The 23,199-nt window shown below is 45.6% G+C and overlaps 5 protein-coding genes across 6 annotated transcripts; 2 read left to right on the forward strand and 3 right to left on the reverse strand.

Annotated features, from left to right (window-relative positions):
• Positions 1-90: 90 nt before the first annotated feature.
• ctu2 (cytosolic thiouridylase subunit 2 homolog (S. pombe)) lies at positions 91-3,454 on the reverse strand. Its single transcript, XM_068327608.1, has 15 exons — positions 3,150-3,454; positions 2,999-3,073; positions 2,821-2,899; positions 2,673-2,732; positions 2,524-2,584; positions 2,337-2,446; positions 1,976-2,217; positions 1,764-1,899; positions 1,545-1,676; positions 1,378-1,469; positions 1,149-1,264; positions 895-1,075; positions 684-750; positions 357-415; positions 91-228 (listed from the first exon to the last, which is right to left on the reverse strand). Exons 1-15 carry the CDS (start codon positions 3,203-3,205, stop codon positions 168-170), a joined length of 1,527 nt encoding a protein of 508 aa, XP_068183709.1. The 5' UTR covers positions 3,206-3,454; the 3' UTR covers positions 91-167.
• Positions 3,455-4,528: 1,074 nt separating this feature from the next.
• On the forward strand, positions 4,529-9,817 carry LOC137603819 (E3 ubiquitin-protein ligase RNF166). Of its 2 annotated transcripts, XR_011037328.1 has the most exons (7): positions 4,529-4,965; positions 6,122-6,278; positions 6,530-6,642; positions 6,901-7,015; positions 7,101-7,208; positions 7,318-7,885; positions 9,553-9,817. XR_011037328.1 is itself a non-coding variant. In XM_068327613.1 (6 exons), exons 1-6 carry the CDS (start codon positions 4,775-4,777, stop codon positions 7,381-7,383), a joined length of 750 nt encoding a protein of 249 aa, XP_068183714.1. In that variant the 5' UTR covers positions 4,529-4,774; the 3' UTR covers positions 7,384-9,817. The 2 variants fall into 2 exon arrangements, 1 of the variants encoding a protein (XP_068183714.1); XM_068327613.1 differs by having other exon boundaries at positions 7,318-9,817.
• A 1,614-nt stretch (positions 9,818-11,431) lies between these two features.
• Positions 11,432-14,374, reverse strand: LOC137603820 (protein snail homolog Sna-like). The gene is made up of 3 exons (XM_068327614.1): positions 14,118-14,374; positions 12,477-12,950; positions 11,432-12,028 (listed from the first exon to the last, which is right to left on the reverse strand). The coding sequence occupies exons 1-3, from the start codon at positions 14,191-14,193 to the stop codon at positions 11,850-11,852; spliced, it is 729 nt and encodes a 242-aa protein (XP_068183715.1). The 5' UTR covers positions 14,194-14,374; the 3' UTR covers positions 11,432-11,849.
• Positions 14,375-15,084: 710 nt separating this feature from the next.
• On the reverse strand, positions 15,085-18,608 carry cyp17a1 (cytochrome P450, family 17, subfamily A, polypeptide 1). Its single transcript, XM_068327607.1, has 8 exons — positions 17,914-18,608; positions 17,648-17,786; positions 16,698-16,933; positions 16,529-16,615; positions 16,211-16,429; positions 15,833-16,002; positions 15,661-15,764; positions 15,085-15,589 (listed from the first exon to the last, which is right to left on the reverse strand). The coding sequence occupies exons 1-8, from the start codon at positions 18,226-18,228 to the stop codon at positions 15,312-15,314; spliced, it is 1,548 nt and encodes a 515-aa protein (XP_068183708.1). The 5' UTR covers positions 18,229-18,608; the 3' UTR covers positions 15,085-15,311.
• Positions 18,609-19,262: 654 nt separating this feature from the next.
• On the forward strand, positions 19,263-21,244 carry borcs7 (BLOC-1 related complex subunit 7). The gene is made up of 5 exons (XM_068327617.1): positions 19,263-19,402; positions 19,735-19,797; positions 19,874-19,917; positions 20,283-20,303; positions 20,425-21,244. Exons 1-5 carry the CDS (start codon positions 19,271-19,273, stop codon positions 20,474-20,476), a joined length of 312 nt encoding a protein of 103 aa, XP_068183718.1. The 5' UTR covers positions 19,263-19,270; the 3' UTR covers positions 20,477-21,244.
• The last annotated feature ends 1,955 nt before the right edge of the window (positions 21,245-23,199 follow it).

Raw genomic sequence — 23,199 nt, forward strand, 5'->3', positions numbered from 1 at the left:
TTTTACATCAAATACATAACCTCCAAATGCTTTGTCTGAAGCTGGAAAATGTGCGAAAAATATCTGAGGTCTTTAAACTCTTGGATCCGTTACTTAAATGGGACGTCCTCCGTAGATTTCTGCTTCACTGATCCGGTGTGGAACACTTGGAATCTTTCCTCCTTCCTCTAATCGCCTTCATCGCCGTCCTCCAGCAGAAACTCACTGATCTCTTCTCTCATCTGAGACCTGCAGGACACAGCGGATCAAATATCACGCTCCTGATTGGCTCTCTAGGCTGCCCTTTGACAAATATATTCTGATAACTGAACATAACCTCGAAAAACAAGAGTAAATTGAATGACAGAAATTCTCACCTCCGCTGCCTCTTCTGAGCCTCAGACAGGATGTACTGCGGGAGGCGCTCCAGCGACGCCTAGAAAGAAAAGAGAAAGAAGAAAAACTGCAGAAAAAACTTGATAGGATGATTTTCCTCATTGTCATAAATAGAGTAAAAAAAGACTCTAAAGTGCCATGGTTAGCTGTAATATCAGCAACATGCTAACTGCCAGAAGCAAGAATCCCAATTGTATCTGAAGTTCGAGTACTAAAGATGTCACGATAGAAATTTTAAAAAACTACTGATGTGGAAAAGTTTGAAAATCAAAGTTCAGACATTCACTTCCTGTGAAGCTTCCACTCACCATGTCTTTGACGGTCAGCTGACAGCTGTAGCACAGTAGGCTCTTCAGATCATCCGTCTCCACCGTCCTGTGATTTAAGAACACAAAACACACCGATGGACTCAAAGGCATCACGATGGGTTCACTGGTCTGATGTGAAACTGGGATTTATTTAGTAGATCAAGCAGGAAATACAATCAGCTTTAAATCGGATGAATCACTCCATACTTACTTGGAAGAAGAACAACAGCCTCCACCTCCCTCTGTTCTCCCACAATCCCCTGCTTCACCAGAGGAGCAGCGCTGCCCTGCGTTTGGTCTTGGCGTGTCTGAGGAGCAACGAGTCGCCCCTGGACGTTTGGCCTGAGAGAGCTGCTCTGAGATGAGCGTGGCTTTGAAAGCAGAAGCATTCTCTGGAGAAAAAAACCCCCCCATAATCCATACATTTATTTTAAACATCCATGTTTCTTTTCATCATCCACTCACCAGCGTTGGTGGCTGTGTCCAAGTTGCACATGCAGAGCAGACATCTGCCGCCGCTGTGGTTGTCGGTGGCGGCGGTGGAGGAGCTCCTTCCTGCCGTCTGCAGCTTCTCGCTGGTCCTGCGGGAAAATGAGTTTCAGTTTCATTCCCGGCCTCATGATGGGCTTCTGAAGCCACGTCGTCCACAGAGCCGTTTCCTGCAGGACAGGAGATCGACTGACCCCTCACTGACCTGTAGATGGTGCTGACCGTGGAGGGGAAGTCTGCCTGCAGTTTGGTGACGAAGCTCTCGGTCAGACGCTGGATGCTGGCTTTATCTGGCGTCTGCGGGACGAAGACAACAACATCACAACGGACTCGGGATGGAACACGTGTCCTCCAGGTGTGGGTGGGTCTTACCTTGGTGTCCAAGCCTGGGATGAAAACTGAGGCTACGTCAAACATGTGGTTGTGATACGCCACTTCTTTCACCGAGTAGTCCCTCATTGGCCGGACTATTATTATGTCCCCGTACCTGGAGTCTGAGAAGCCCTGCGGACACAAACGCACAGATATAGTCTTTAGAGAATGAATGTTTGTTTCTCATCTAATTCTGGACCTTAACGCCTACAAACGCACCGTGTCCTGAGCAAGCTGTGCTCCTCTGCCCAGGGATATACTGGTCAGCAGCTTGACAGCCAGTCTGGTACAGTTGTCTCCCAGCATCAGCTTGCTGTAGCCTTCGGTGCGAGCCGTGTGCACCAGCAGATGCTGCCTGGGAGGGGAACACACACACACGGGTCAGGACGGTCTGAGAAACCTGGATCTGATGTCACGCTGCGCTCACAGACCTCAACGTGTTCAGCAGGTCTTCTCTGGCTGTTAGCGTCTTAGCAGAGCGGATCAGCTGCTGCAGGGACTCCGTCTGGGACTCCTGGACATCAGGCAGGGGCGTCTCCTCCGGTTCCTGTGCTGCCGGACCATTAGTGTGGTCGCTCTGAATGAAGCGACCCACCGCTGATTTGTAGGCGCCGGCCGGTCGCTCCGAAGACGACGGGATTGTCGTCACGACGGAACCGGGAAGATCCAGAACCTGAGAGGAGGTAGTGTGTTTGATTTGGATTCATTTAAGCCGCTGCTGATGTTTTCCCCTCCTATTACAAGCGCCCAGTGGCAGAACTGAAACAAACTGGTGGATTTCTAAGGGCAGACCTGCTCCAGAGGCACGATGTGGAACGGGAAACCGGTGGCTTTGAACGCAGCCTGAAGCTGGACCACCGTCTGCCTTCTCTCCTCCACAGACTGACCCACAGCCCCACCCTCTGTGGAAAGAGACACAACATTCAGCCACGGAAAAACAGTCCTTCCTTTACCACGTGCGATGCTTCATTTCATTTACCATCGATGAAGACAATGCCCGGTGAGAATCTCAGCTTCTTGTGAGCGTTCTGACTCAAACCCTGAGGGAAAACAAATGTTTTCACGTAAAAAATAAAGGATGAAACTAGCTTCATATTTCTAGCTGTGTTTACAGTAAGACAGACAGACCTCTTGGACTTGACTGAGCATCGAGCAGGAGGAAGGACCTCCAGAAACAGCCAGCAGCACCTACAGCCAGAGAAGACACCGGCAGTGAAGTGTAACACTGTTCCAGCTCACACACACTGAAAATCAGAGATTATAATCCTGATATTACCTTCTCTCCTGGAAAAATAATTCTGTTTTTACCCAGCATGGCTCGGAATTTATGAACAAAGAATTCTTTGAAACAGCTCCTACAGACAGAAAACATTTACAACATGATATCCTCCATTCTTTTTAATTTATGCATTTTTAATCAACACAAAGCTTTTCAAAGCTAAAACCAGTCTCACCTGCAGTACGTGTCTCCAGCTCTGATGACCACAGCCGCTGTGGCCTCTTTGCATTTGACACATTTCTTGGAAACACTAAAAAAGGGAAGGAATGAAAGCCACGTTGATGACGTAGTATCGTGATGACCGACACGCTGACGTAATAACCTACCTGGGCACGTGCGTGAGATCCAGCTGGTCGTTGTATTCCTCATCCACCTGACACATCGTGAGGACGCTTAGCAAACTGGTTTAACTCTACTGCTGAAACCGGTCACCAGGTTAGCTAAGAGCAGTTCTTCTCTTCCTAACTTTGAAAACGTACAAGACGGAAGTACTGAACACCTGACGTCACTAAGAGCTGGGAAACTTTATAACACTTCTATAAAACGTCACCGATTGTTCGACGTTCTGTTATTAAACTGAATGTTTACTGATTTATCAGAGCGCCTTCATGTGTTACCATCTAAACTTGGCTGTGGCGCACTTCGATGACGTCATAATTTCTATACTGGGGAAAGATGAAGAATAGCAGAAAGATTAAATACTGCCACCACGTGGCGGGGAGTGGAATTTATTAAATTCAGATTAAAATAGGGACTATAAAAAGATCAATTATAATCTGTGTTTTTATGCAGGCCTTGATTTAGAATTATTCAAGCCTGTTAGATCACATTAATAAAACACAGATGCAGAATATGTCCGTAAATAATCTTTAATCATATAAATCATTTCAATCTCAATGCAATTAGTCTACCATTTTCTAAATGTACAGAAGCCGTTCGTCCAGAACTGGTTTTATTCCAAATTAAATACAGCCACAAGAAAATAAATAAAAGAAAATCTTTATTGCACCATTGTAAGGTACACATTGAATTACTTTAAAATTCAAAATTTCGACCTCAAGAGTTATCAGAGGACATTACAAAACTTTATTTATGTTTTGCAAGACCACAGACCCAAATATTTATATCCAGATTTTGTGTTCACATGAAACCTACAGGCCTTGTTGCTCAGACGGGTACGATTAATACGGAACATTTCTTTCTCTTTGTTCTATCAGTGATCACAAAAGTCATGACTTTTACTCAAACTGCTTTCCTTTCAAGTGACTAAAGAAATGAGACTACAGAAAAAAATAAGACACACATTCACATTATCTTATCAAATGCTAAGATGTCCAAATTCCCTTTCTTCAATATACTTTCATAACAGTTTTAAAATAATAACTAAATTACAAGTAAAAAAAACAACAACGTCAACTTCCTCCTCTTTATGACACGAATTTTGCGCCGCACGTTGGACGTATGGGATTGTAGTTTTGCAGAACAATACAGCACTTCATGTAGGTAAAGAATAGAACTACAACTCCCAGAAAACAGCGCGCGGGGAGGGCTTCTTGTTGTGGCCTCGCCTCTGCTCACGAGCGTTCACTAACGCTTGACAATAACAGCTGATCTAACAACCGCTTGGATGTAGCGTGTTACGTCCTCCGCCAGTTTGTAGATCTACTTTTTTTTTATCGGGGTCATCCTCCTGCTGACACTCGCCAACGAGCACTGCTGTAAATGTTTACTTCCCCAGCATGCCTTCCGCTGCCACGGAAAAGTAATGTTTTGTCTCATTGAAGATGATTTCACCGTGAGCGTATCGAGACGCCACCATGTTTGCACGGCGTATATTCAAACTACTGTACGGATAACCCGCTAGCTAAACGCAGTTTGAACAATCGGGAGAGCGCTTCCTGTTCTGGGCAAACGAGCTTGTTGTCGACAATTGCGGATCGTCTCCGGCTCCATGATGGCGATGTTTCGAAGCTTTGTCTCCGGGAGCTCCCAGCTCCGCCAGCAGCAGCAGCAGCAGCAGCAGCCGGGCAGCGGCTCCGGCTCGCTGGCTGCCCCGGCGGAGGGCATCGAGAGCCAGTTCTCCTGCCCCATCTGCCTGGAGGTCTACCATAAACCCGTCAGCATCGCCAGCTGCGCTCACACGTAAAGTAGTTCCTACACGTCTGCATGCGTGTTGTTGTTGTTGTTGTTGTTGTTGTTGTTCCTGTGGAAGTTTCTGCACTTATTCCAGCAGTTATTCTCTCATTTTACTATTTATGTGAGAAAAAAAAACCAGGTCTCTACTCTCGAGGCTCATTTCATGTATTTTCTGTCCTCTAATGAGGCAGAAACATAAATATTAGTCCGACAATTTCTTTAATTCATCAGATCTGCAGAAAAATCAACAAAATCTGCCGTATCTGTGTCCGGGTCGTTGAGTGGCTCTCCACCACACACTGCTGTACGTTCTGCACTATAAGGCGCACCTGAAAGCCTTTAATCTTCTCAAAAAACGATGCGCCTTATAATCCAGTGCGCCTTATATGTGAAAACGTGTTAAAATAGACCATTCATTGAAAGGGTGTCTTATAGTGCGGAAAATACTGTATATACTAATATATATGTATGTGTTTTTATTTACATGGTTTTTTTCTGGAGAAATTTGTCTGAAATGTTATACTTATTTACATTTATCGCATTAAAGTAAATAAAACGCAGCTAGACTGACTGTATATTAGTCATAATCAGTGATTTGCATCATGTAGGGTTATGAGAGTTACACCTGTCCCCCCAGTCCCAAACAGCCCCCCCCCCGCAAAAAAAAAAGAAATCAAGCCCAAAATGCCATCAGTCTGTCATCACACAGATTAAAATGAACGAAGAAAACGAAAACAAAAAGACCAAAAAAAGCTTGTACTAAATTTGAGACGTGTTCGGTATCGTCTTGTTTTCTGTCTTGCTCATTTTAAGATTAACATCTGAAGTGTGTGTGTGTGTGTGTGTGGGGGGGGGGGGTGTTGTTTTTTTGAGGGGGAAACAGACGAGATGATCAAAGACTCTGAGCTCCCGCTTTGCATCAGATTGAATATGAGAGCAGTCGGCCTGAGGGTTCGTGTCTAATCTGTCTGTCTGGAGCTGAAAACAGGGACAACAAAGAGCCGATCAGACTTCAGGAGGCTTCACGTCTGTCTGCAGCTGAAACAAAGCTGTTTTGTTCCCTTGGTGCTGCTGACGGGGACGGACCGAACTCCGAGACACGCCGACTTCCTGTCACCCATCGCAGACAGAGTTGAACCCTTCCTGTCATCTGCTGTCTCAGGTTCTGCGGGGAGTGTCTGCAGCCGTGTCTTCAAGTGACCTCGCCTCTCTGCCCCCTGTGCCGTGTGCCCTTTGACCCCAAGAAGGTGGAGCGCTCCTCCAGCGTGGAGAAGCAGCTGGCCTCCTACAAAGCGCCCTGCAGAGGCTGTAGCAAAAAGGTAGAGACGCCAGGAATTGATGTTTAACGTTTGATTTAGTGAGATGTTTATGGTCCAAACAATAGTATATTTAGAGTATTTTAACGTTTTAAAACAAACGTTAACATCTTGATGATGCAGTTTGATGAAAACCCCCCCCACAACAAAACAGGAAGGCATGCGAGTTTTGGCAGAATGTTTGTTGATATTCATGTATAACTGTGTGTGTGTGTGTGTGTGTGTGTGTGTGTGTGTGTGTGTGTGTGTGTCAGGTGGCTCTGGTGAAGATGAGGTCCCACATCTCTTCCTGTTCTAAAGTACAAGAGCAGCTCGCCAACTGTCCCAAGTTCGTCCCCGTGGTTCCCACCTCCCAGCCCATACCGAGGTACGGCTACCACCCTGAAGTCTGGAAACGACCGAGATGAACCAACATAAAAATCAGAATTTTCTGCATTCAGAGACTGCATTTCCCATAATTTCCCCTTTCCCAGCCTCAGAGCCGTCTGTAAAACTCCACAACGTAGCACAGATGATGCTTCACACGTTATGTTCCACAAATCTTTATTTACAAATGCTGAGACCATCTGGAGGCATTAATGTTACTTCGACATGCTTAACATCTTCTGTGTGTGTGTGTGTGTAGCAATATTCCCAACCGGTCGACGTTCGTGTGTCCGTTCTGCGGCGCCAGGAACCTGGACCAGCAGGAGCTGGTGAAGCACTGCATGGACAACCACCGGAACGACCCCAACAAAGTGGTGAGGGACGGATCTGCAATGCAAAGCTCACCGTGTGAACCCAGCTGCTCTTTAAACTTGTGTGTGTGTGTGTGTGTGTCTGCAGGTGTGTCCTGTGTGTTCGGCCATGCCGTGGGGAGACCCCAGCTACAAGAGCTCCAACTTCCTCCAGCACCTTCTCCATAGACACAAGTTCTCCTACGACACCTTTGTCGTAAGTCTGACTTCTTCTTCTATGCTTTTTTTTTTTACACACCTTCCTTCGTTTTCAGTGGAACCTCTAAAGAGAATTCATTCCACCGCTGTGGCGTTCTTCTCCTCAGGATTACAGCATCGACGAAGAGGCAGCGCTGCAGGCGGCTCTGGCTCTGTCGCTGGCGGAGAACTGACGCCGGCGTCCGTCCCGTCACCGACTCCACCGCCGCCAGCGGCTCCTCCAGCGCTCAGAAGGAACCGAGCAGCCAGCAAAAACACCCGACTCAGCAGGATTCTGTCGTCTTCACACAAGGGATGCTTTCTTTTCTTTTTTTTTTAACCGCCGTAGCCGTAGCGGTGGTTCGGAGGAGTCTTCTCTTATTGGATGAGGAGCTGATGGATTTGGATTGGATCCACCGATGGAACCAGGAAGAGCTTCGTTACATCCCATCATACCTTCACCTGCTGACTCTGAAGCGTCCGGAGCTGGTGACTTTCAGGCTGGGAATTTTATACCTGCTATCCAAATTTGAGCCGGAAATTGATTTCAAGAGTTAAAATGATAAGATGAATCAAACCCAGATCAACAGTTGACTTCGACTTCCGGTCGAAGCGACCAGTGGTTCGTTTAAGGAGTGTTCTGGTACCGATGTCACGAAGAGAATAAGAAGGAAAAGAATGCTACGTTTATCCCAGGTCAGCTTCCCTCCCTCCGTATTTGACCCTGAACTAAAGCCTCCGTCCCACAGGTGGCGCTCTGACGCTCACGAGGACGCGTGTGAACGCTTGAAGTTCTTCCTTTAGACTCCAGAGTTCCACCGCACCGTATCGACCAATCCGGTGTTTCTCCGCCTCCCATCTCTCCTCTGTGTGAGACGATTGGTCGTGATGTCAGATGCTTCCAGCAGGTCGTGACTTTTAAATTGTCATCAACACAGAAAGTTCATCAGTGTTCACACTCACACGTAAAAACAATGCCGACCAGACCGTTTTCTATCTATTTGCACTTCTCAGCATTTCTTGATCCGGCGGCGTCACAAAAGCCAGGAGGGATGGAAGCGTCGGGTTTTACCGTCGCCTCCTGCTTCCTTCTGCAAGAAATATTTTTATGATCCATCTGCCGAGATAGACGACTCAAAAAAAAAAAAAAGAAGAAGAAATATTTTTTGAAAACGTCTCAAAACGCTGGAGTAACATCGGACAATGAAAACACACACATACTGTACACACACACACGCACAAAGCAGGGGGATTAACACACATAGTTCCACCGATAGATGGCAGACATGAAACATCGAGATGAAAACACACACACGTACAGACCAGGCTTTATGCAGGCGGGATGCATTCATCATTTGCACTTTAATTCACTCAGTTTTTATTTTTAATAATAGTTGGAACTCTCTTTCTATCATCCTAACAACTGTTTTATCATTTTTCTGAGATTAAATCTGTTTTTCCTTTTTTTTTTTTCAAAAAAAAAAAAAAAGGTTTTTACAAAGACCTAAAATTGTAAATGGTGTCAGGGATTAGAACTAATTTGATAGGAAATGTTCAATTAGTTTTACTTTGTGTGACAAAAACCTTCTAATATTTGTTGAATGATTACTTAAAGGTCCAGTTTGTTGGATTATTGTAGCATCCAGAGGTTTGAAAAGCGTCAGGTTCGAGGTTTGTCCTTTACGGGCTGCCGTAGAAAACCAGTGTAGATGTAGAACCCTCGCTGTGAGCTGGAGGAAACGTGATTCCTGTGATTATTATCAGTAAACCTTCACACTGGACCTTTCCTCTAAATGGGCAGCATGTGCCATTAATATTTGTGTGGTCGAAAATACTTTGAATTCACTGTGATTGTTTGTTTTTTTATTTTTATTTTCTATGTCGGAATCAGCGCCCGTTGGAAAATAGCTCAAATGTGACGTGACATAAAACCTGTTTGGGTTCAAAATATTCTGCTCTGACAGAACAGACTCTTTAAAATTGAGTTGAATTACCTCAAATAAGGGACTTTATAGTGATGTCAACGTGAGACGTTTTTAATTCTGTCCTGATTCTGAGATGAAAGTAGAATAAAAGGTTCAGACTGAACATGAAGCTGATTTTTTTTTTTTTTTGTTTACTTAGCTTCTGTATAATTTCTGATCAGGATTCATTGATTTTATAAATTCAATCATTCCTTATCGTTTTCCACATCTCTGTAAATCATCTTGTTTTTCACTTTGATTTTTTTTTTTTTTGGGGTCTGGTGGATCCGCGTTTATTCGCTTCATGTCCAGCCTGAACGACAAATCAAAAAAGTTTTTTTTTTAAAAAGTTATTTTTTAATTTCACGAGTCATTTTTCTCTTCCTCTTTCCTCTTCAGATCGATTGGAAAGTTGAATCGAGCTGACAGACGAAACTTTAAGCACAAGAGCAGGAAAAATCTTTTTTTTTTTCTGGTGTCGGAATCTTTGCTCTGGAAACTGGATCCGGCTACAGATATAAAAATATTTCCCCTTCATGAGAGCTAATTTTAAATTTGATTTCCCCCTCCTGGTGAGATCTCATCCACATGGTTTTATTTCTTCTGTATTGTTTTTCTTATCTCATGTAATAATAGCAATCTTTTATAAATGCTTGTTACCTTATCGGCTCTGGAGCAGGATTCCTTGATTTTCATTTTGTTTGTTTGCTTGTTTGTTTACTGCGTGTTTGTTGACTGATGACATCATCCTTTCCTCTCCTGAGTCATTATAAAACAACATCTTGGATTATTCAGCTTCACACGAGACGCCAGAAACAACAGGTGGTTCAAGATATCGACAGAACGGAACAAATGGTGTGAAGGCTTTACTATATTAAAAAACACACACACACACACACACACACACACACACACACACACACTCCAGTCACGGTGGAAAAAGAGGCGGGGTGTAATAGCTTGGTTTGGCATGGTTGGAGATATTAACACCTGACTGATCTGTTTCCACAGCAAGTGTACGGATATATCCGCGTCTGACGCCCCCAGACCGGGGGCCGAACCATCCGGCCCCCGGTCTGGAACGGGGTCACGACTAAACATCTGATTATCAAACAGCCGATCAGACGATTATCAATACACCAATAGAATCTTCCTCAGACGGTGTTCTGGGTTTTTGTTGTAAAGAATCGGTTCCTTCATCTGAAACCGGATCACCTCGTCTTCATTCTGAGGGTCAGATGTTCTGCTGACTGGACCGCTTAAGTGGGGCTAATCTTTTATGCCCCAGCCAAAGGAGGGGGGTTAGGGTTACCCCTAAGAACCCAGTAGGTCTGGCAGACTCATGGCGTCTCACACAAATAAATGATTAGTGTCAGAATCCCAGGTCCAATGTGGGGCCGACAGGAAGTTCTGAAGATCTCTACGGTGGCCCAGGATGGACAAATCCAGAGCCCCGCCCTGAAATGACCCCCACTCAGCAGCATCTGACCCCCTCCATCCTTCAGCTATGATTAAACCACCCACACACCCCTCGCCTCACGCTGGACGGTATCCCCGGTAACGGAGTCATCAGCGGAGCATCGGAGACCTTTGGTGAGCAACACACACACACACACATACTGGAAAATACAACCTAATCTTGTCGCCATCATGTGTGTTACTTCCTCACACACACACACACACACACACACACACACACACACACACATTATTTAGTGTATTCACCAGCCTAATATGTCTTGACAGGAGCTAAATGCGGCGCTGCTGTCTTGTATTACTGACACACTGGGAGCCGGAGCTCCGCCCTCAGGCCTAATATAACTGCATTCTGGGTATTTATAGCCCGCCAGGAGCCAGAATAGCATCTGTGTGTGTTGAAAATGAACCTGTCTGACCAGACGGGAATTTTTAGACCTTGTTCCACACACACGGTTCCTATTCATAGCATTCCATTACATCACAACAGAGACATCCTGCCGGCAAACAACAGGTGCTCCGACTCCTACAGGTGTCGGCCGGGCAAGTGCAGCTCCGTGTTCATTAAAACACAAATTATGGAATAGATATGATTAAAAGACTGAATTTAGAATGAAAACAAGGTGAGTCTTGTCTTTTTCAGGAAACAGGAAGTAGCGTCATCCAGGTATTTTTAATGTGAATGATCGATTCAGAGAAAATGAATGAAAAAACAAATCAGGTGACTGATAATTTTGTCTTTTAAGATAGATCATTAAAAAAAATATGTATTGGCATTCTGGTAAAATAAAAGTCAACACGATTGAATTAGCAAACACTTGTTTATTTTCATCCGTTCGATTGGTTTCACTCCATATTTGCCTGAAATATTTGCAGCACCACAGCAGAAAATGTGATTTAAAAGAAAGCATAAGATTGAAAATGTTGTGATTTTATGTCCCCTGTCGGTTTAAAACTTTGTTTTTCTGTACAGCAAAGTGTCATCGCACATAACATGGACTCATCAGTCGCTCCGGAAACAGCAGCAACTTTATAAAGACTAAAAAAAACAAACATGTCACCTATTAACGCAAAATCCAGATGCTAACACGTAATTTTATTTAACATCTTCTGCAAAATCATTTCGATGAAAAAAGGCTGTCGTCAAATCAAGCAGGATTTTAGGACCCCAACCCATCAGGTCCTGTGAGACTGCCCCCCCCCAGCGATCGTTCAGGCCCTCAGGACATTGGGCAGCCGGCCTCCTGGTGTTTGGCCAGCAGCGAGATCCTGGAGAAGGTCTTGAAGCATCGGACGCACCGGTACTTCTTCACGTCCGAGTGGGTTTGGAGGTGAGCCCTCAGGTTGGACCGGTCGGCGAACGCTCGGCTGCAGTGGAGACAAGAGAACGGTTTCTCTCCTGGGGAGGGAAGGTGGAGAATCACGTCAGACGGGACGAGACTGGGACACAGCTTCCTGGAACAGCAGAACCTCGAGATACGAGTCGTGTTTCAGGACACCACCACGCGTTGGCGGATGGATACAACATCAGTGAGACTTTTGTGTTTCTTTTCATTCTTGATCATTGTTTACGTAACATCTATATATTTAATTATACACAGGTCAATTCTGCATTTTTATTGGCTGATAAAAATTTGTGTTTTTTCATCGTTTAGATTAAAATGTTATAGTTATATAAAATTGGGAAAATTTGTTTGACTTTGGACCTCAGTCACATAATGAATTAAACTCGTACCTTGAGGTTCTACTTTCTGTCACATCACCAGGGAGGTCAGGGGTCGGAACCTCCTCACCAGCCCTGTTTCATCCAGCATTGCTTCGGTGTGTGTACAAGTGTGTTTGCTCACCGGTGTGTGTGCGGATGTGTCCCTGCAGCAGCCAGGGTCTGGAGAAGGCTTTCCCACACAGTTTGCAGACGCAGGGCAGCGTGTGCGTCCTGATGTGCATCTTCAGCGCCCCCAGACTCACGTACTCCTTCTCGCAGTACTTACAGCTGAACGACTTCCTGCTGCTCCAGTCGCACCGGAGCTGCTGGTGATCGGTCAGACCCGACAAGCTCAAGCGCTCTTTACCGCAGCCCAAACACTCCAGGGTTTCATCGACGCCGCCGGGGGGGCCGGTAGGGAAGAGGGTCAGGAATGGGAGGGATGGAGGGAGGAGGCCCTCCGGTCTGGTTTCTCGGTCCGTTTGGAGAGAAAGAGGACAGGATGAAGAGGAGGAGGAGGAGGAGAGAGACGAGGATCTGTGGTGGAGCCGTGGGATCGGTGCTTGACCACGGTGGTGGAGGGTGGGGCTGGTTGGTCGGGGGGCTTTATGAGTGTCTGGAGAACATATGAGAATATTTTTGTGTTTTAAACGTCTCAGATTTTATTTTAATTTCCTGGTAAAAAGTTTTAAAGCACGAAGAAAACAAACTATCATCGTTTGTCTCCTACACTTTTCTTCAGCCTGAATTTTGTTATTATCAACTTTTCTGTCTCTGCTCTTTTCTGATGGTAATGGACATTCATCGGGAAGTTTGGATAGGGGGGCGGGGGTAGGGGCAGGGGGGCTCACTTTAAGGGATGTATTGGAACAAATACAAAGGCTGAAGGAGGGGCTGGTCAGGAGGAGCCTGGAAGGCTGCTCCGTGGACCCTTGAGGCTGCTAAATGGGGCCCTTCTGGTCCCTCGAGGACCCGGGGGGACAATGCTCGAACTCTTTGGGGACAGATTTCACACCTGCTGAACACAAAAACCACATTCTGGTTTGTGGTCACACAAATCCTCTGCTGCTTTATGTCCCTGTGAAGAACTCCAGACAAAAACAACAACGTCCAACTCTGAAAAGTTGTGTTGGTTTTAAATGTTTGGTCAAATCAGTGTTGGGCTAAAAAACCTTTAAATCTAAAGCCATAATATTTAAGGTCATAATGGGAACTTCTAGAACTCGTAAGAGTAAAGTGAAAGTATTTAAATGATAAAAGTTAATAAAGTTTTGTACATTGATTATTGATTTATAAACACACAAACAGTATTTCTTATAGCAGGTAGCTTAATATATTATTCAATACAGTAATATACTATGATATAATATCCTATACTACAATATACTAGAATATCTTATAATAAAAAGTAATATAATATAATATCCCATACTATAATATACTATAATATCCTATAATAAAAAGTATTATGATATAATATCATAGTACTATAAAAGTACAGGTACTATGATATAATATCACATATATATATACTATAAAATATTATCCTTTACTATAATATCCAATAATAAATATACCAGAATATATAATATAATATTGTAGAATATATAATATTATATTCTACATTGTAATGTACTAAAATATACTATAGTGACGTAATATATGAGAAACAGTATTTTTAATATTTCTAAATCCGTAAAGTACGTGTACCTCAGAGATGGAGTAATCCGTTACTCTTCCCCTGACCGTTACAGTTACTCTGGACCGCAGGGACGGGTCTTACCCTCCGGGTCCGGCTCCACTCGTCCGTGGGTCGCCCTCCTGCCGTGATGTTTCTTCACCAGGAACGACCTCGGCATGCTGTCCGCCTGTCCCCGGGAGCCGGTGCGGAGTGACGGCCGCGTGGAGACGCCGGTGAGCCCGCGCAGCTGGTGTGAGGGAGGCCGGCGTGGGTCCGGGGTGGCGGGCAGCTGCGCGTCCGCCTGCGGCCCGGCGCATTCTTCCACTGACGGTCAGGTGTGAGCCAAGGGTCGGGTGGGGTGATTTCCATAGACACCAGGGTCTACAAGTGTTGGGGTGTGTGTGTGTGTGGGGGGGGGGGGGGGGGCGGTCTCTGCGCGTCAATCAGCATACCCCAACAAAACAGGTGTATGAATGGTGACCGGGGGGGCTCCTCTGGCGCACACAGAGTGGGCAGCTCTCTGGAGGGAGACCCCCCTCACCCATCACACCCTCTTACCCCCCCACCCACCAAACACACACACAAACACACACACACACACACACACACACACACACACACACACACACACACACACACACACACACACACACAGGAGAGGCAAAGCAGGCAACTCAACATCAACACCCCCGCAAAAAAACCCTACAGTGTGTTTGGGGGTTCTCTGGTTCGGACTCAGCCAATCAGAATATATCTGTCTTAATATCAATATTAATATTAATACATATTTGAATATATATATATATATATATATATATATATATATATATATATATAGTGATATATTATATTGTACATACCTGTTTAATGTGTATTTTAGTGCTAGTGTTGGTTTTCTGTGTTTTGAGTCTGGTTTTTGCTCTTTGTACTCTGCTTTATGTGCCTCCATTTGCCCCTTGGAGGCAAAAAAAAAAATTGAATTGAATATAAAACTTTATTACACGACATCTTTCTCACAGGTCACAATGAATCCACAGAAAAATATAAAGTCAGGGTTTCTTTATTGTTGGGTGTGATTTTAATGACAGGAGACAGAAAACCTGATTTGAAAAGCATGACTTGAATAAATATATAATATTTATTTAGAAGTTACTCTTAAATCTATATATAATGAATGATTAATGTTTCTATTTAAACTTTTATTCACATCCACTCCACGCGGTACGTTTTAAATATACACACGGAAACACGTGACACGTGTTTGCCCTGGAAAACAAAAACAGGAAGTCCATAATCTCAGCACGCCTGGCACTTCCTGTCCCAGCCAGGTCTGGGCGTGGCGTTCACCTCGTACTTGGCTGGCTGGAGGACCACCCCGAATTTGCCCTCCAGGCTAGGTAGGGGGTGACCCGGCGGCACAGAGAGGGTAAAGCGCTGCAGGATCCAGGACAGGAAGAGGAAGAGTTCCATCTTGGCCAAAGCCTCCCCCAGACACACCCGGATGCCGGCGCCGAACGGCAGGTAGCTGGGCGACGGGACGATGAGCGCCGTGCCCTCGCTGTTCAGAAACCGACCTGCAGAGGAAACGACCGACACGTGATGGCGGGTTCCACATCGGATGGACGGCGCGGCGGCTTCCTCTCACCAGGGTCGAACATCTCGGGGTTCTTCCACTCCTTCTCGTCGTGGTGCAGCGACCACAGGTTGACGATGACGCGGGTTCCTTTCCTCACCGTGAAATCGCCGATGCTGCGAGAACAAAATGGTTTTAATGTTCGCGCTGAGGCCGTCATGTGACCACGCAGCGCCCGGTTTACCTGGTGTCGCTGAGGGCCACGTGGGGGATGAACAGAGGGGCCACGGGGCGGATCCGGAGCACCTCCCTGATGGTGGCCTCTAGGTAGGGCAGGCTGCCGCGGTCGCTGAGCTGGGGGGTTCGGTCCAACCCCACCTTAGTGTCCAGCTCGTCCTGGATCCGCCTCTGGATCTGAACACAACACAGATGGAGAACGGGGCGACCTTACCCCTACAACCCTACACCCCTACACCCCTAAACCCCTACCTCCCTAGAGTGTACCCTATACCCGTACACCCCTTCACCCCTACAATGTACACCCCGAACACCCCTACACCCTAAAGCCCTACGCCCCTATACCCTACAACCTATGCCCCCACACCCCTACAGCACCCCCTACCTGTGGGCAGTGGATGAGGTAGGTGACGGCCCACTTGAGGACGGTGGTGGTGGTTTCCACGCCGGCTCCAAAGATGTCCCCCACCGTCATGAGGACGTGGTCGTCGCTCAGCCCCACTGACTCGCCGCTGATCTCCGTCGTGTTGTTGTTCTCGGCGCTGCGTTTGGCTCTCAGCAGGGCGTCCAGCAGGTCCCTCTGGACGTGGTCGCTGTAGTCTGCCTGGGGTGGGGGGGTGATGGTGGTGGTAGGCGGCATAAAGACATTCAGTCAGACGGAGCTGCGCTGGTGAACACTTTCACCTCGACGGCGACGGCCTACTTTGTGTTGGTCGTATTCCTTCTGCAGGAGTTTGTCTCTGATGGAAACACACTGCTTCAGGAGACGCAGGTCAGCGTTGGGAAAAACCTGTGATGGATGGAGTAAAGGTCACATGACCTCATTCGTTCTCCGTCATTATTTCAGACTGCATTGGAGGAGCTCCGTCTACCTGTAACCAGGGGAAGATGTCCACCAGGCTGTCTTTGGCCACCGTGTCCACGATCCCCTGGCTGTAGCTCAGCATGGCCTCGAACTCGGGGTCTCCCCGGTGGTAGGAGGAGTTGAAGCAGAGCGAGCAGATGACGTTGGTGACGGCTCGGGTCAGCTCGGGGGACAGATCCAGGGCCAGGCCCCCGGCCCCCGCCTCGGACAGGACGGAGCACAGAGACTGAGCCTCTGCACAGACTGGGACAGAGACAAAGCTGAGTGTCTGAGAGCGCCGCTGACACCCGCCAGCAGCACTTACGCTGCTTGACATACTCTTCCATGTCCATCAACACACACTGGAGTTTATTTTGAATAACACACACACACACATACACATGCTGTCCTGTCGCTGCTGCAAATACTCATCAGACGAACATATGGGGTGGAATCCACAGCTGAAAATAGTCCCAAACACACCCAAACACATGCACTGTCCCCGCCTGAGGGGCAATTGTTAAAATATCAACTGGAAGGATAATAACGCTGCTCTTTGAGGCGTTTTCTGGACCAGTGGATTTAAAGAATAATAAGTGTGTGAAACATCAACCGTTGTTTTCAGATTGTCCCATTATTTACGTGTTATAAGTATAGAAGTATATAGTTAGATATACTGTATAGTTAAATATAAATATTTGTTTTATATGTATAGTTATAGATTGAAGTTACTTCTTGTCACAAGGTGAACACAAACAAAACGATTCATCTAGATAATAAATATAGTTTACACAGACTTCTATTTTAGCAGGATTCTGTCATTTTATTTCACCTTACAGACAGAGCAGTGGGTAGGAATTTACCCTCATGCGTCTTGAGATGGGTGTGTTTATGTGTGTGTGTGTGTGTGTGTGTGTGTGTGTGTGTGTGTGCGTGCGTGCGTGCGTGCGTGCGTGTGTGTGTGTGTGCTGTACTTACTGATCTTCTCAATAGATGCAGAACCTTCTCCAAACATGCACAAGGCTCCGTGGACTATTTTCCTGTGGAATCTCCAGGTGGCGCTGTAGTCTCCAAACGCGATGTCCTTCCCCTCTCTTGTCAGAACATCTGTTGTTACCTTCATCACAAGGGGTTTGGGACACAGACACACACACACACACACACACACACACACACACACACACACACATGATTACTGCTGCCAGTAATGGAAGGAGAAGACAGTGAGGACGATGGATACCCACAGTTCTGGGTCTCCCTGCAAATATCTTCCCCTTCTTCAGCAGCACCTCTTTGGCGTGTGCGTGCTGGTTGACGACCACCACGCAGTGTGAGCCCATCATCAGGGAGTAAGTGTGTCCGTATTTCTGCTGCAGGTCTTTGAAAAGCACATGAGGAGGTTTGGGGCTCCGCAGACTCAACAAACTCCCAATCACCGGCAGCGCTGGGAGCCTGGGGGGCTCCTGGGGGCCGTCAGCAGACATCCTGAGCTTCAGGTGCAGCAGCAACAAAGTGAGGCCCACGGCCAGAAACAAACACAGGCAGAGAAACCAAGGCATGTCCGTCAGCTGGGGGGCCAGAGCAGAGGAAGCTGATTCAGCGGAGGCCGAGCATCACAGACAGGAGCTGTTCAGGAAGGCTGCACGCTGCTGCAGGGCCACGCTTTTATACGGCTCCTTCAATGTCAAGTCCTTCACCCGGTATTTAAGGCTGCGCCCATTCAAACAAGATAAGATGAAACTTGATTCATTGAATCCTTGCAGAAAAAGCATGACAGCAGGTATCCCCATCACATGGACACGTGTCTGCAGAGGAGGAAAGCACGACGTGTAGAACGCTACTGACATTTACTGATTATCTGTGTTTTTAGTACAGTGTGGTGTAAATTTAAAAGTCTTGTTTAGGTTTTGACACACGTGCACTTTTACTCACGCATCGACATTTTTATGGGTGTTTTGTCATTTACAGGATGCAAATATGGTTGTTTTATCCCTTGTTCTCAAGTTTTATTAGTTTGTGTGTTTTGTGATTTCACAAATATTATTTGATGGAAACATAAGAGAAATGGTCACACTTCAGAGTCTATCAGGATTCTAGAATTATTTTCCCACTATGTTGACTAGTTTTATCAACTATACACAAACTCATAGAGAGATTACAATGGAATAGAAGAGAAGGCAATGAATCTGGATATATTAAACTATGACTTTCAAGGTGGATCTTGATAACGGGGTGGATGTTTGACTATTTTTACTTCACTGCACTAGAAATTGTCAACCTGTTGGAGGACATTTTTTGGTTCGAATAGCGGACAAGAGGAACAATTGAGTGCAAATTGATAAATGGAGTATAAGTTGTTTAATTTTCTCTCTTTGAGATTGGATGTTTTCCATTTTTTCCTGCAGTGAATTTTTTTAAAATTTTGATTAAAACAATCAGGCATAAAACCAAAATATTTGAATATAAATTTAATATGATTAGTCTGCATTAAAATGGGGTTAAAAACATGTTTTTTTGAGTAAAATATGTAATTTTTGCGAGTCAATCGCGTTTCGCCTAGTTTGACCCTCCTCGCGCACTGTCGTTAGCCAAAACAGAAAGATGGCTTCCGCAGACACACAGCCGCGGTTCGGCCAGTCCGTTAAAGGCCTGTTATCCGATAAAGTGGGCTCCTGCAGCGGGGATGTGATCGCGCTGACCCGCCAAGTGCTGAAAGGATCCCGTAGTCAGGAGGTAAAACGATTCGGTGGATTTAATCTCACATTATAGCCGTTGCTAACAGTGTTATCGCGTTTAGCAAGCTAACGCGGAAATACCCGGAAGCGTAGTTATTTTCAAAGTAAAGGCATTTTGTATTACCAGCGACATAATCGCCATTGACTTCTACAGTCAGACTTTAATTCTGAAAGTTTGCTTTCAGGTTTTATTTTCGTTAACTTGGAACTTCTAGCTGATGTAATGTCCTCTGAGGAAATGATGATAAATATGTTATTGATCTGAACAGTCAGGAGTTATTGACGACAATCAATCATACCATCGTATTTGTTTGTCGATATCTCCTCCAGCTTCTGGGCCAGGCAGCGAGAAACATGGTCGTTCAAGAGGACGCCATCCTGCACTCTGAGGATGTGAGTTCAGATTGTGTTCCACTTGTCTCATGGGGGACAGCTAATAATAATCTGTCTTCCATAATCTGTCTTCCAGAGTCTGAGAAAAATGTCCATCATCACCACACATCTGCAGTACCAGTGAGTATCAGAACATCCCACGATCTATACACTCCGGTTTCTCCATCCGTCACACGTACAGAACCACGAGCAGCAGTTCTGTCATTTAGATTTTTGTTTGTTTGTTTTTTAATCTTGGTGTTTTCCACAGAAATTAAATTTAAAATACCTCTAGACCCCCGTCTTTAAACCGGACACATTTCTCCACAATCAGTTCTGGTTTTCATCCAGGACGTCATTTAAAGGTTGACGTAGCTCTGATGGATGTTCTTCTATTGTCAAACAACAGATCACGTCATATCGCACGGCTCAAGTACAAATATGTGACACTTTTTTTTCTCTAACTGGCATTGAATAACGGATCTCTTTCTTTCTCTCTCTCCCAGACAGGAGGCCATCCAGAAGAAGTAAGTCTAAACTACATTCTGTTGTTGCTTGGGTGCAAACAGCTGACGTCGTTGTCTCAGCGGTCAGCCATAACACACTGGCGACGTGCACTGACACTCCTTTGTCCTCCTCCTCTTCCAGTGTGGAGCATTCTAAAAACCTGCAGGACCAGCTGAGGCACCTGCTGAAGTGACGGCGCGTCAGGAGGGCCCTCAGGGCTCCGTGTTGGGCCCCTTGTAGACCGCACTAACGGCTGGTTCAGTTGGGACTCTCGTCATGTGATGGACGTGATGCGTGTCAAACAAAAAACAGCCTCACTGCAGAAATTTTTTTTTTTTTTGCAAAAAGTTTTCGACTTCATTTTGAATTCTTTGTGATTTTACGTCAACTTTTAATTTTAGGTTTTTTTAGAGGGAAACAATCTCATCAGAAAATATCAACCTCTCATGTGTGAAAGCTTGAATAAGGAAACATTTGGCAGAGACGGACTCCTCAGCCCTTGTTTTCCTCCATCAGAGCGAAGATGAAGAACAAAGGAACAAACTTATCCGCGGCCTGAAGGCCAAACAGCTGCGTGACCCTGACGGCGTCCCTGAAGCCACGCTGCAGAGTCCCGTTACGTAATCCTGCATGTGGTCCTCAGCGCCGCGTGGAGAGGGTTCTCCGATGACGGGCTGGCCGCATTCCAGCCCGACTGGAGACGTCCTGGCCTTCAGCAGAAACCCACGTCTGCAGACAGATTCCAATCTGGTTCAGAAGTGTTGGGACTTGGCGTAAAAGTAAACAATGATGTGATAATCCGTTATGATTTAAACTCATATTTTCTTCAACATCATCAAAAAAAAAATTCACCTGCAGAAAGTCAGTTTATCAATTCAAATTCTTAGGTTTAGAAATTAGATTAAAAATTGTGTGTATGCATTGTGTTCCCATCATAATGTTCCTGATTTGTGCCTGTATAAATTGATGTCATAATATTTTATGGCTTTTTTGCTTTTTTAAGTAGTTCAAGCCTCTTTGTTCGACTGGTTTCTTAGCAGTCAGTCAGAGAAAAATACGAAACGAGTGTTTCTATTGTGCCGAGGCTCCGCTGTCGCCCGGGGCTTCAGCCTTGAGTCTGAACGTTCTCCTCTGACAGCTCTTCATCTTATCAGAGCCCCGAGGTTCAGGGACAAACGCTGATCACAGAACACCTCTCATCTTCCAACTCCCAGAAATCTTCTCACCCCTCGCTTCAAGGTTGAGCACGACAAGCTGGTGCTGACGGATGAGGCTAAGTCGGCACCGCACACACACACACACACACACACACACACACACACACCAGAAGCATCCCTTTATTTGGGGTTGTGATTGTAGCACTCTGGGATGGAGTGTGGAAGGTTGTTGCAGATCCTGATAGAAAACAGGGATCCGGGAATAGTTTCCACCTGCTATAAACATGTTTTCTTTCTCAACATTTTCATTGATTAACACTAAAGTAATGGGTCAGGAAAGATAAACTTTCAACCCAGTTGAAAATTTGTGAAGCAGAAATAGATTTTTGCAATAATAATATCACTAATGAAAAATATTCCTGAACAATGGGGACAGAAATGCAAACCACCAGGTTTCAGGCCCACAAGGGAAAGCGCCGTGACGTTCAGCGCCACCTGCTGGAGAGAGTTGGAGGTGAGTCCACCGTCAACAGCGTGGACGAAGCACATACCGGAATACAGTACAGTAATCCCTCGTTTATTCTTACTTCAAGATGCACGGCTTCACTCTATTGCAGATTTTTAATAGGTAGTCACGTGATATAGCACGCGCATGCTATTGGCTGACAGACTCGTGGAACGCAGTGCACTTCCGTGTATTAAAGAAGCATGATTCTTGAATACAAACGTGTTTTAATCTGTCCATTAGAGTGTGGGAAAAGGTAACACAGATAGAAGGTGGTTTAATATCAGTATGGGGAGGGTTTATAAACGTCTAAATTACCGTAAACATAAATAATTTGTCGCCATATCTTGGAATTTCATTTTTCACAAGTGGTAACGAGTAACGAGGGATTACTAAATATATTCCCTCGTTACTCGCAGTTAATAATTTTAATTTGCAGCACGTTTGGGAGCCATTATCAGGGTTTCACAAAGAAAAAAAACTCTACTTCACAAAGCAAAAAGTAAACTTGCAGGAGGAACCGTGAGTCTGGGGCCCCGCCCACACGATGACGGATTTTTTAAAAACGCAACTTTTCTGTTGCGTTTACGCCTTCCGTCCACACGACAACGCAGATATCCGGGACGAAAACGCAACTTTTTAAAAACGCTGGCCGAAGTAGAGTTTTAAAAAAAACCCAAAACGCTGGGTCTGCGTTGTCGTGTGGACGACGTATCCGCGACTTTTTAAAAACGCTGACGTCTTGCCTGCGACGAAAACCGCTGTGACGTCATATTTATGGGCCCGTGTGTTGTGACAACAAAACCACGGAGGATCCCTATTGGATAAAATTTGACTCAATACTGCCACCACATGGTTTGGCATGCTTATAGCCGTCTTCGAAAACGCACTGGTGCGTTTACGTGTGGACGGAGTTTTTTTTTTTATAAAAACGCTGTCGTGTGGACGCGAATCGTTTTCGATGCGTTTTTAAAAAAGTTCCGTTTTTAAAAAAAAATCCATCATCGTGTGGGCGGGGCCTGGGACGCAGCGCACGCTCGGATGCTGTCAGCCAATAGCATGCGCGTGCGGGGATCACGTGACGACAGCTCATGTGCGACGCTTCCTCCTCACCGCTCGCTCCCTCGTCCTCGGTGGGATAAAACTTCCGTCTCATCGAGGACAATATATAATGTATAATTTTTAAAATCTGCATCTTGAATCGCGAATAAGCGAGGAAACTGTAGGAATTCTATGAACTTGAAAAAACAAAAC

The sequence above is a fragment of the Antennarius striatus genome, chromosome 11 (genome assembly GCF_040054535.1).
Source record: "Antennarius striatus isolate MH-2024 chromosome 11, ASM4005453v1, whole genome shotgun sequence".
NCBI classification, from domain to species: Eukaryota; Metazoa; Chordata; class Actinopteri; order Lophiiformes; family Antennariidae; genus Antennarius; species Antennarius striatus.

Bases quoted from the DNA above. Each gene is read 5' to 3' on its own strand.
- ctu2 (XM_068327608.1), bottom strand. From the start codon at position 3,205: ATGTGTCAGGTGGATGAGGAATACAACGACCAGCTGGATCTCACGCAC. The intron at 1,677-1,763 runs GTGCGTTTGTAG...TTGTGTCCGCAG, and splicing joins CACAGCTTGCTCAGGACACG to GGCTTCTCAGACTCCAGGTA. The intron at 1,076-1,148 runs GTGAGTGGATGA...TTTTTTCTCCAG, and splicing joins GGACACAGCCACCAACGCTG to AGAATGCTTCTGCTTTCAAA.
- LOC137603819 (XM_068327613.1), top strand. From the start codon at position 4,775: ATGATGGCGATGTTTCGAAGCTTTGTCTCCGGGAGCTCCCAGCTCCGC. The intron at 6,279-6,529 runs GTAGAGACGCCA...TGTGTGTGTCAG, and splicing joins GCAGAGGCTGTAGCAAAAAG to GTGGCTCTGGTGAAGATGAG. The intron at 7,016-7,100 runs GTGAGGGACGGA...GTGTGTCTGCAG, and splicing joins GGAACGACCCCAACAAAGTG to GTGTGTCCTGTGTGTTCGGC.
- LOC137603820 (XM_068327614.1), bottom strand. From the start codon at position 14,193: ATGCCGAGGTCGTTCCTGGTGAAGAAACATCACGGCAGGAGGGCGACC. The intron at 12,951-14,117 runs GTAAGACCCGTC...TATGTTCTCCAG, and splicing joins AGTGGAGCCGGACCCGGAGG to ACACTCATAAAGCCCCCCGA. The intron at 12,029-12,476 runs GTGAGCAAACAC...TTCCCTCCCCAG, and splicing joins ACACATCCGCACACACACCG to GAGAGAAACCGTTCTCTTGT.
- cyp17a1 (XM_068327607.1), bottom strand. From the start codon at position 18,228: ATGCCTTGGTTTCTCTGCCTGTGTTTGTTTCTGGCCGTGGGCCTCACT. The intron at 17,787-17,913 runs GTGGGTATCCAT...CTTGTGATGAAG, and splicing joins TTGCAGGGAGACCCAGAACT to GTAACAACAGATGTTCTGAC. The intron at 15,765-15,832 runs GTAAACCGGGCG...TTGTTCTCGCAG, and splicing joins GTGGCCCTCAGCGACACCAG to CATCGGCGATTTCACGGTGA.
- borcs7 (XM_068327617.1), top strand. From the start codon at position 19,271: ATGGCTTCCGCAGACACACAGCCGCGGTTCGGCCAGTCCGTTAAAGGC. The intron at 19,403-19,734 runs GTAAAACGATTC...TATCTCCTCCAG, and splicing joins AAGGATCCCGTAGTCAGGAG to CTTCTGGGCCAGGCAGCGAG. The intron at 20,304-20,424 runs GTAAGTCTAAAC...CTCCTCTTCCAG, and splicing joins CAGGAGGCCATCCAGAAGAA to TGTGGAGCATTCTAAAAACC.